The sequence below is a fragment of the Poecilia mexicana genome, unplaced genomic scaffold, assembly GCF_051168715.1.
Source record: "Poecilia mexicana isolate PSO_F unplaced genomic scaffold, ASM5116871v1 scaffold_13, whole genome shotgun sequence".
Lineage (NCBI taxonomy): Eukaryota > Metazoa > Chordata > Actinopteri > Cyprinodontiformes > Poeciliidae > Poecilia > Poecilia mexicana.
Genome location: NW_028263382.1, coordinates 27,111,038 through 27,123,206, shown reverse-complemented (window position 1 = coordinate 27,123,206; position 12,169 = coordinate 27,111,038). Strand labels below are relative to the sequence as shown.

Genomic DNA, 12,169 nt, shown 5'->3' with positions numbered 1-12,169 from the left:
ACCCGGAGAAAACCCACGCATGCACAGGGAGAACATGCAAACTCCAAGCAGAAAGACTGGGGCCGGGAATCAAACCCAGAACCTTCTTGCTGCAAGGCAACAAATTACATTTTCTGCTAAATTAACCTAATAGTCTGTTTTTATGGGAGGAAACCGGAGTACCCGGAGAAAACCCACGCATGCACAGGGAGAACATGCAAATTTGTCAAATAATATTTGACAAAATATTATTTGTCAAACTTTCTAAAAGCCACTTTCTCTCTGTATGAGTCTTTGCATGTTGAAATGAAGCCTGGGCATACATTTAAACTGGAAGACTTTTCATCTCACCTGTCCAGCCAATCACCTCGTCATGCTCCTCCTTCGTAAACTTTCTAATAACAAATTTCACTCTGTGTGAATCTTTCCAGGTTGAAATACACTTATGTCAAAGATGTAGCAAATTTTACCTCTGACTTCTTAGCACTAGAGCCTTGAAATTTGTAATCACTTCTACTTTCACTGCTATTTTCAGAGGAACAACTTCCTCTTGGTGTTCTCCAGGTCTCTTATTTAGTGAAAATGTGTCCCAATGTTTCCATAATATGAGAAAAGTATCTTCTGAAACAATTGTCTTTCTTTTTCTGGTGCTTCTTCAGTTCGTTTTCAAAACATGACACAATTACATTGTCAACCAAATTATGTTCAATATAGGCCAGCGTCCTTTCAGAAGAGCAGCCTAAAGTTTCAGTGATGTTCTTGAAAACTTTCTGGCACAGACAAGGAATGCACTTCTGCTTAATCTGAAACTCCTGACTCTCAACTTTTGCCCAGATTTTCCCCACAACTCGTTCTTCCGTGGCTTCCAGGTGCTCAGGAAAGCAACTTATCTTTGCCTTCTTGATGCTTCTCGACATCAATAGCTTCACGAAAAGCTGAACTGTGTCTTTCCTGTCTTCCTCAGACACCCCATCGTCTGGAATCTCTGAGAATTTTTGTGAAGAAAGTTTTGACCTTCTCAGCTTTTCGATCTCACTCCTCATTGCTGTAAGTTCCTGGATCATAATGGTGACGTGTTGCATCAAAGAATTGAATCTTACAGCCACCTGGAGCCGCTGTGTGGGATCTTCCTTGTCCACAGGAGATGTGACCGCCGATACTACATGCTTTAAAAAAAGCATGTTGAACATCTCCATACTCTCTGACTTGAAGTGCTCTTCGATGCCCATGACTCGAGCAAAAGCCTGAGACATTATGTTGCCCACTATGGCTTTCAAGTCGTTGTATGTTTGGCAGTTCTTGATTATGTCCAAAACCACTTCTGAACAGACCTGTGTCATGCAGTCCAACAGATCAGCTATACTCTTTCTGATTCTTTGATCTGGACATCCAGATACCAGATCTTCCCACTTTTCTTCTGGAATATAATTGATAAACTCGTCGATTGCAGGAATCACAGAGTTGTCCACTATATCCTGGAGCGCATTTCTCAGTGCAATTGAGGAACTCATGTTTGCTGGTTTACACTCGAATCTGCTATCACTAGAACCGATTTCGAATGTGGGAGAATTGTAGCTAAAGGAGTCATACAAGCCCCGTCCACCTGTTACGCAACAGGGCGGGACGTGACATCACAAACTGTGATACGTCAGCACATGAATACATGCACCGCTATGATGTAATTCGCCTACGATTTTTATTTATTTTATTTTTTTCCACAAACTCGGCTTTCGAAGGATGCAGACACGGGTATGGTTGTCATGTTACGTGACACTTCCTTGAACTTTGTAACTAGGCATCTGCTAAGGAGTTGCTATGACAACAATAAACAAGCCGTAAGCGGAGCTCTCGCCTGTTCCTACCTAATTTATAAACAACATAAGTTCATTACAGCTATTATTATTACAATTCTTGAGTACTCTGCCCACCTCTGTGTAATACTAAGATAAATAGTGACACTTACTGTGGTATCCACTTTATTTATTCCTAGCCCCCATGAGGCTTTGCGTGATTTATGGGCACGACTTCCGCCGCTAACCGGACTATAAAGCCATTTGCCACGCCCACCAATCAACGGTGCGCTTCTGGCTGCACCTAGTGCGCAGAGTGGGGGAGAAGTTACAACACCTATTATTTTGTGGTTTCTGTCTGTTTATTTAAAATGTTGATCTGTATTTGTAAATGTGTGTGTTTAACTAAATTTCAATAAAACCCCGTTTCACCCGTCTGATACTGTTTCATTCTTACAAATACCGCTGTATTTAAAATGTTTTTTAGAAGGTAGGATATTCTCATAAAAAGATTAGTGCAATGATTAAGGAAGAGAAGCAGCAGAAGGTTGAAATTGCCAGAATAGTGATATATGTGGTTGACTGCCCTGGTTTGTGCGACAGACTGGCGACCTGTCCAGGGTGTATCCCGCCTCTCGCCCGGAACGTTAGCTGGAGATAGCAAACGCGTAGCAACAAATCCTAAGCGATGTGATGTAGAACTATATCGCACTGAGTGAATGGGGAAGTTGGCGTGTTGCGGCGGGAAATTACCTCGAGGTCTGGCGTGAAGCACGTCAAAATGCATCAACACGACGAATCTAATATGGCATAAAAACAATGCTATACTTGACGGAGTTTGGCTACATCGAGGCTCACTGCAGTAAAAAGACATATGAAGGATCAGATAGCAGGTAAAGCAGCGCACAGCTACAAACACTCACCCGGATTAGCATGACGGTCAGAAAGCTAAACAAATAACCCGCAAAATTAGTTAAGTCTTCGAGCTGCAGTGTCAGACGCTGGTTCTGCTCTCGCTGTTGAACCGCTGCTACGCTACAGGTAGTAATATTTCACAGACGGAGCGCCGCTTCTGCTCCACCTGGTAGTGACTCTCACACCGAACCTCTGCTTAAAGCTGCAACATCTAACTTAAAAAAATAAAGTTTACATAAGTATTAAAACCTTCGCTGTCCTAACATGAGACGGATAATCTCTGAAAAAATAATCGATCTCCTCCCTGTTCTGTATAATTACTCCGCTCAGTCAGAAACAGCCAATCAGAACTAGCAGTAATCAGCTAGCCGCCATGCTATCAGGAAGTTTTCATTCAGTAACTCAGGATTGTTTATTGTAAAGGAACCTGTATTTGCCTTTGAATGTTACGTTTTATACTTTAATTTTTTGGCAGTGTTGAGATGTTTTATTTAGACTTTTTGCATTATTTAGCCTCTTCAGAGCCTTCATATGTTTTCAGTCTGTTAAAGATAGTATTACCGATAGCAGTACAATTTGCACAATACCTGTTTTGTTCTTGGAAATTATTAAAAACAAGTTTTTGTCTAAATTAAGGTAAACTCATGGTTCCTTACAGCCACCCCTGAAAAAATTTCTGCCCCCCTCTTGCCACCCCATATATATTTTTCTAAATCCACCCCTGACACAAAGATTTTTTAAATGTTTGTGTCAAAATTTTTGTATAACACATTTTAAAACGTCAGTTGACCAAATTGCTTAAGTTAAGCTAAAAATACCTTAACATTAAATTTCCCAGCAAAACACAAGGCAAAAACAAAAGTTTTTCATTTGACGGCCCGCTTTACACAATCACGGTGGCAGCAGACAGTCGCTGACATCCTAACAGATCACCCAAAAAACTATTATTGACAAATGTTGCATGTTCACAAAATTTATAGGAAATTGAATTAAAGGAAAAAAGTGTGGCAGAAAAAGTGTGCACAACGGCAGACATAAAACAGTCTTAAAAGTGATTTTACAGGTATGCCTACATGAGTTTTAGAGTTTCTAATTTCCAGCCAAGCCACGAAAATTTCTTTTTCTGCCAGATGTGTTTCATATTGGTCTGTGATTTGAATTAGAACTGTAACTTTAGAGCAAGAATTGAGTGCAATTAAGTATTTGAAGGGAGTGAAAACCAATTTGTTTTTATAGTATTTTCGTCCTTTTTGGTTCTGTTTCAACTGGAAACGTAATGTCAAACGCAAACGGTGGATAAATTGTATGTTTATAAGTATTAAGATTAATATTGTTTACGTCAATGAACAATAATGCTTTCTTTTGTTTATGCCAATGTTTCTTTGGGGTGCAATATTAAATAGATTGCAAACTGTCTAGAAAATGTGATATGCAAAACCATAAATACAAGTAAAACGATTGCATAATTTAAAAAAAAATCACCTTAAGTTACTTAACTTCGTCAACTATGAGCCACCCATAGAAATTGAAAACCTATCTGAAAGTATACCAACATCAGATTAGTGGGAAAATGATCTTTACTCACCACAGGGTGGTGCTATTTAACAACTTGTGCACTTGCGCTTGAATTCAAATTCAATTTGTGATCTCTAGATACCAGTCGACAAATGTCTCAATTTCAAATGAAATCAAAATACTATCCAATTTTATGCCAATAATCGTAGAAACACATCTCCGTTGTTCAATATATCTGATCAAAATAAACATTTCAGAAAGTCAATGTAAATCTACATTTAAGAAAACTCAAAAGTTTCTGAAGACAAATGTAAGTGTACCGCAGTCTTTCAGTTTTATTTGTCTATGAGTAATTTACCCCACCTAGACTGATTTTTGAGAATATCGGAAAACTCTCCAGTTATCAGTTACCAGTTAACATTTCAGCATTTTGTTTGTCATAGATTAAATTGTAAAGTCCAATCTGTTTCTGGTTGCTGTCGAAATAGAGATGTAATCATATTTTTAAAAATACAACTATGAAGATAAAAAAAATTGAAAGAATAGTTAAAAGTCTCTAGTAACACCAGTAATCAAGCTAATAAGGTTTAATTACAAATATTGACAAATATATTTTGGATGATTTATTATAAAACAGGGTGGGAATATAACTACAAACCTACAAGGTATATGATATCTCAGTTTTTCCCCTAGAAGAAATCCATCCATATAGTCCACAGTGTTTATTCTCGATACTTAGAATAACATAATTCTGGTAACTGAAAACAATGCACATTAGTATAATAAATTATTAATCTATCCTCAAAAGGATCATGTTTGGTCTGTTTGGGCTGATTTTTGATATGAAAGAAACACTTCTGAAAATCTTGAATGTAATCGTATAATGAAGAACAGAGCTTTATGGGTTTTTTTTTGCTTGGTGCAAAATTATTTTAGGAATGGGGAACTATGTCTTTCACTGTTAGGAATTAATTTGGAACAACCCATTTTAAAGAGTAGCAGAAAAAAAAACATTAAGAAAAAATATATCTGCTTCACTCATTATAGACGATCAGCTGAAACTGAATCCAAATTGTTCTAATGGATGAATTACACACAAAAAAAAAAAATAAGTTCTTGAAAAAACTCACAATTAATTGACATTTATGGTCATTGCTGGTGTATTTTATAAACAGTTAATTTAAAGCAATAATGTATGTGAGAAGGAGAAATATAATTACTTTTAAGTTTAAGCATAAATGGATATGTAGGATTTAATTATATATTGAAATGTCCTGCTTTAGTATGCAGCCACCACAGCAGTAGCGCTCTGCATCTGCTGCCCCCTCTGGTTACTATCAGTGTTGCAGCTAATGAGTCTGCGCATGCGCGGTAGGAGTGCGGGCGCAGTTTGTACCGTGGTTTCGGTTGAGCATTCTTGGCAACGTCTCGCTCGGAGAACAGGCTGCAGACTGACGGTGAACCAACGACTGTTCCCCCCCGACGTCCAGAGAGTTGTGATTAACGGACTAACAGAACACACCGGAGCGGGTTTTAGGTAAGGTTTTCATTGTCTCTGCGGCTTTCTTTGGCTTCTTTTAGCTGAACTGCGGCAAATATTCTTAGGAGCTGAAAAGTGACGAGAGAACTGAACGTTAGCGAGCAGGGCAAACACCGAGCGGCGGCAGCTGAGCCAACCAACTTCAGTCAGCCTCTCTACTACCGCTCAGCCGTTTGTCCCTCAGTCTAACCTGGAGGCTGGTACCCCAGCTCCGAGTTCTACCTCAACCTATGAGTTCCCGAGGAGCTTCAAATCTACCGCTACCCGCGATAATTTATTTACTACAAAATACTCCACAACCTCGCTGATCATTCATGATCCAGTGCGCATGCTCTCTGGGGTTCTATAGAATTCGGGTTTGTAGTTTTTCTGCGCATGAATTAATCACAGTTGCGAGGGCCAGTGGAAAATGGTAAAAAACTACAAGTTCCAGACAATGGAGCTTTGTTTGGGAGCGAGGCTAGGCTGCTAAGTTAGCCTGGAAACAAGCTTTGAATTTCGAGTAGTTGCACCGCAATGGGAAGTTGTGCTGGTTGGAGACTCGCTTCGCTGCGCGGAGCATGACAAATGTTTGGGCTGCGGGGTTTAAACGGTTGTTTGCGGCTACGGTTCGTCATGAGGGGGCGTGCAACACGTTTTAATTGTTGTAGTAAAAGCAGGACTGTAGGAGCTCCTCTGCGTGTGTGGACACGCACCGTCGGTTCACCTGTCGGAAGACCTGTGTCAGTTTGATCAGGATTTGCAAACGCATTGTTGCACAGGTGTGTTTGTGTATACACCGGCTGAATGGGGGAAGATGATGCGTGTCTTTGCTATTGAAATCCTGTGTTGCTGCTTCTGCTGTATTTCCCAGCCTTCGGGAAATGGCACCTTGAGCATTAGGATGTGGATTCCTGAGAGCAGCAGAGCATGGCTGCACTGTGCATTTTCTTGGCACCATTTACTCTGTTTACCTTCCAAAAAAGATTATCCTAAAAAAAAAAAAAGAAAGGTGACTATGATGTTCAGGTTACTTGGCTTCGGAATGTTTCTGATTAATCACGTGAGCAGCATTACAAATTAGTGTTTGTGTGCAGTGGGTATAACCTAGATTTCACGTCCAGTGTGGAACTCAGCTGGTTCTGCACATTGTAAATCCAATAGAGGAGTGTTGTTGATGGATCACTGCAGAAGTTTATGCAGTTTCCATATCCAACTTCTATTGCTTTTGCAGGTATGCTAACACAATATTCAAAAGTTGCATGTGAAAACAATCTGTTTCATCTGACAGCAATAAAAGAACTTATGCCAAGATGATTTATGTAGGTCAAAAATTATGCTGTAAGCCTGTTGAGTGCTAGAATACTGGAGTAATTTATTTCCCTCAATTTAAGTTGGATACCTGAAAAATTGTGACTCAAAATTACAAAAGAAAAAAAAAATGCTTAGCTTAAAAATATTTTAGCTCTTGTCTTTACAAATTTTGCTGGATAATGAATTATCCCAGGAATTATTGTAACAAATGATTGAGACCATCTTCAAATAATATAATGGTAAAACCATAATGATGCAAGAACACATTCTCAACAAACTTTCGAATCTAATATTCATTTAACACTCAAACTGATAGACATTTTAAATATCCACAATAAACAAACAAAACAACAGAAACGGTAAATAAAATGAATTACAAAGTCTCTGTAATCAACATTTTCCTTCAAAAAAGGGCCAGTTGAGACCAATGCACCACACTGATGACCAGTTTTGGTAGAAAAAGAGAGCAAGAGAAAAGAGAAAAACGATAAATAATGCAAATGGAAATTATTGAGCAGTTTTAATATATCATGCAATTATATTATTGATTTATTACTTATTGTGACAGGCCTACTTGTCATAAAACATTCTACAAGCAGTGCTTGATGAATGTTGGGTCCTTTTGAATAAATGTCCAATAATTTATTTTGTAATGGTACTTTCATTGAGCCAGAAGGTTGCGTTTGTTGTTTCACCATTGAATCCACTGTTAACGTCAGTGTTGGATGTTTAAATTGACAATATAGTGGTAACTAACAGTCATTATTTTAAATGGATGATGCTGGGAAATCACATGATGGTGATATTATTGTTAAATACTGCAGTGGTGAAATCAGATGGGATAAATACCCATTTTCTTCACTTGTCTCGTTCTCTCTGTGACCTTTTGCTACAATCAGCTTCCTGATGCAGTGATACTCCAGCTAACAACTACTGCATTCAAAACTAGGGCTGTGTGATAGGAAAAAATCCAACATATGATAATATTGATGAGTGTTGCGTTAACGGTACAAGTTATTAATAATCAGATAATTATTAAAAAGTGTTGATGTCTGTCTGCTTCAGGATTCATGACCTCTGATAATGGGCAATCTGTCAAGCTTCTTGGAGTTGGAAATCAATATTTCAATAAAACACAAGGTTTTATTGGAAAAGCAACTTCTGGCCAGCATATGCTGTTTTGGAAATGAAGCGACTTGGGTTGTAGTTTCTCAATGACTTGACTAAATTTACTTTCTAAAAAAAAAAGAAAATCTTAAAAACAAGTGTCATCAAACACATTATAGCCAAATAGAATTTGAATTCATGTTACTGAAAGTGTTAGCTAAAATAATTGTAGTCCAGGCAGTTCTTTACAATGTGCTTATTATGTTCTGTGACACATATATATTTTCCTGCCCTGTTATATCTATTTGTACAATAATTTCAGTTTTATTGAAATTATTGCACTGAGGTTTTCAGACATATAAAGCCTTTGGCTACTAACTTATTTTCCGTCTATCTTTGTAATGCTATACCTGTCTGCCAAAGCAAGGTCCCATAAACTTATTGTTGGGAAAACTGCTGTGAAACGTGGCATCAGTTGTTGCTCAAGCATGTCCAAGCATGCCTTTTGATTACTTGTTATAAACAACAGGAATTTTTGATAAACATCTTGCAAAACTGCTGGATCTGATATAATTAAAAAATGTCCCGAGGATTGTTTGAAAACATACTGCAGTTGTGTTTAAGTCTAGATCTTCATAGAACCTTCGGCATCTGTTATGGCTTTTAAAAAATATAGATGTATGGGCTTATTTATTCTACACTTCATTTTAAGGTTATTTTAATCTTTTAAAAACTCTTCTAGTTTCTTTTAGAGGTTCAGGAAATTAGCACACTTCTCGATTATATGTTGGGGTGGGGGCTGGTCACACTCACTGTAATATCACAAAAAAAGACAAATCTTCCAAAAAAATATCAATGACTTGATCCAATTAACACAAGGAAGCTCAGCCACAAATAGATAATTTTCTACCAACTGCTGTTATGTAATCAACTGAATATAACTGGATATGTACTGAATTGGGTTTCCCCGTTTCTGTCTCAGGATGACTGATTTGTTGTGAAGTGGCTGTATGAAAATAATCACAACTTAACTGAATTATCTTAACATTATGAGTAATCTTTATGTAGTAGTACTGGTACAGAAATTTATTGTCCTCAAGGCGCAATTGGATTATAAGTCATATTAACTGATAATACATTTCCACTGTTGACACTGGAAAAAAACGACCCAATTGCTGCTATTGCTTCTGCTTCAGTTAAACACCAGCAGTCACACTAATTTAATTCAAATTTCTCCATTCTGCTTCACTTCATTGTCAGTTGTTCTAAATGTAACATCTCCCCAGCTTTGTAATCCCTGTATGCTACACATTCTTCAACTTGGTGTGATACATTATCTGAGCTAATCTGGACTATTTTCATAGCTTCGACCTGATGTCACTGGGTATGGTATAGCGCCTCCAGCAGTCATCTTGTAGTCGTCTCCACCGGGTGCCAGATAACAGTTGCTTATGATCTGGGATCAGTCTGAACATCTCATATTTTCTGCTACTTAGTTTGGTGTTTCATTGCAAGCAGCTGCAGGAACAAAGAACACTGTCTTCAAAGGGAGCTGGATGTGGGCCACCTGAGTGATTTCGCCTGTAAACATTCGTTTGAATCACCATGTTGTATCTCCGCACGAATGAATCAGTTGCTGATCTCTTTCCTCTTTTTCTTTGTTCTTGAAAAATCATTTTGGAGAACTTACTTGCAGGCTTTTTATTTTATTTTATTTTATTTTTTAGTGATGACCACCTTTTGAGAAAAACAGAAATCTTAACACCGGTGTCCCTTGTAACAATTTCACTAATGCGTCAAAAGCTGTGCTTTTGGCACCTGCGGGTTTTTGATTCCCAGCTGCGACACCTTGGCAGCCCTTCTGCTGTTTGTAATATCATCCCTCGCCAGGCTTCCAGTTAATCCTTTTACGCATCCTTTCGTTAAATAAAGGTTAATATAAAAGAAAGTGTGCGCTTCCAGAATCCTGGGGAACAAACACATGCACTCACACACCATTCATCATGATCATGGATGTGTCCTGATAGGTCAGAGTGGGAGGACAAACCGTTAGAGCATGGATACCATCTGCTCTGTGTCAAGGTCCACGCTTGCGCCCCAGTGTGTTTGCATAAGTGTATGTTTTAAGGAGACAGACATGTAAAACTGTCTTAAAATTCCCCTTTTTGCCTCAAGTGTTATTGAATAACCTGAACATTACATGCTACTTGGACTCTGCTCATATCGAGCTGCATTTTAAACTGGTCTCCCCAATTCTTCCTCATAAATTAACAGGTTAGACCAGCATTGACAGTTACTCCACAAACTATCACACCTGTCATTACAGCTTTCTCCTAGCTGGGCTGAAATGCTGTTAGGACATTAACTGACTCCGGCCAGCAGGTGTTTCTGCTTGATTACAGATGTAATTCTTTGTGCTTTTATCGGAAAATGGGAAATGAGGTGAAGTTATGGTTCAGACCAGGCAACCCCCATTTATGTTTGGTCAAAAAAAAAGCCACTACGACATATTTTGGATCCATATACAAAATTGCCTAAAACTGAACAAAGTATTGGCAATAAATGAAATCCTTTCTGAGAGCATTAAAATGTATAATTTAGATTTATAATCTGCTAGTATTTTTATTTTTGTCTTGTAAAAGTATTCATACTGCTTGAATTTTTTTCACATTTGCTTTATTGCCAGCACACATATTTTATTGGGATGTTTTGTGATAGACCAATGCAAAGTAATGGATGAGTGTAGAAAAACATTGACTGACGGAGTGTTTTGGAGTTTGTCCATCAGCTTTGTGCATACAGGTACATCCTTTGCAAAGTAACTCAGTCGGATTGGATGGAGGCTGTAGGCACAGAATTTTGTTTGGATCTTGGCTGGGCCATTCTAACACATCAGCATGCTTTCTTCTATACATTGTAGCTCTGACTGCATGTTTGGGATTATTGTCTTAGTGAAACATTTTTCATAACTTTGCTTACGCTAAAAAAAATTCAACATCTTTTTACCTAACCTGCCTTTATGTATTTCTTAGTCTTTATGCTGCCTGTTCACTAGTGGGTGTTTTCACGCATGATAGTCCAGTGGACTCTGTTAGATTGGGTACCAAAATTGCAACAATTGTTACATTTTCAGCTGGTGTAGTTTGTTTTCACACTGTGTCTAACAAACCAAACCATTGAAGGAAACGACTAGAAAACCTCTGAAGAAGACACTGAGTGCAACTTCCTTCTTCGCGACATGTAAAAAAAAATGGAGAGGCATCAGATTTTAGCAGTTGTAGGACTGCTTGCATCCACATATGAACCACATCAGAGGTCACTTCAACCAAAAAGATACCTAGGTTTTGAGGATGACCAGAGTTCACTGTTTTGATCCACATCAGAGTTCAATTGCTTGTTGAACACGTGATTGAACTCTGATTTTCGAACTGGATTTTCGTTTGGGAAAATCCAGTTCCCAAACGAACTGGATTTTCTAGGCAAGCAAACTAGAGTTTGATTAAAGCAGGTTAAACAGGGCTGGTGTGAATGCACCCTAACAGACCCGAGAGGCCTTCACAGACAATACTGGGATGAAATTACATGTAGATTGAAACTTTCTACTGGCTTGGTGACTTTATTTAATTTTACTTTTATTTAGGGGTATCAGAGTAAAGAGGGCTGGTTTTTATTAAAGTTTTTCTAAAACCTTGGGTCGTTTTCTTTCCTCTCTAAAAAAATATGTGGTAAACTGTATTGGTTTAGAACATAAAATCCCAATAAAGTATTAGGTTTGTGTTATTAAAGAGGTACAATATGAAAAGGGGATTTAAAATCTTTTCCAAGGTACTGTATGAATCAGTAGCAAAGCAGTAATGAATAAGGACCCCAGGCATATGTAAATCACAACATATTACTTTTGTTTAAACAGCATTTGTCTGTCTAACCAGGCAGTTTGAGGGTACCAGGACGAATCATGTGGGCGAAAGCAAGCATCCGTACAGAGAGAACAGAAAACTACATTTTATTTGGTAATTATGCAAGGCAGTGC

General features: G+C 38.2%; 2 protein-coding genes across 3 annotated transcripts in view; one reads left to right on the top strand and one right to left on the bottom strand.

Annotated features, from left to right (window-relative positions):
- Positions 1–548: 548 nt before the first annotated feature.
- On the bottom strand, positions 549–2,174 carry LOC148155853 (uncharacterized). Its single transcript, XM_088011388.1, has one exon. It carries the CDS (start codon positions 1,488–1,490, stop codon positions 549–551), a length of 942 nt encoding a protein of 313 aa, XP_087867514.1. The 5' UTR covers positions 1,491–2,174.
- Positions 2,175–5,578: 3,404 nt separating this feature from the next.
- Positions 5,579–12,169, top strand: part of sipa1l3 (signal-induced proliferation-associated 1 like 3) — a 78,311-nt gene continuing 71,720 nt past the window's right edge. For both annotated transcript variants that reach the window (XM_014991043.2, XM_014991042.2), the window contains exon 1: positions 5,579–5,736. The gene's annotated coding sequence lies outside the window, so the exon portion shown is untranslated. The remainder of the gene's footprint in view (positions 5,737–12,169) is intronic.

Coding starts and splice junctions, on each gene's coding strand:
- LOC148155853 (XM_088011388.1), bottom strand. CDS start 1,490: ATGAGTTCCTCAATTGCACTGAGAAATGCGCTCCAGGATATAGTGGAC.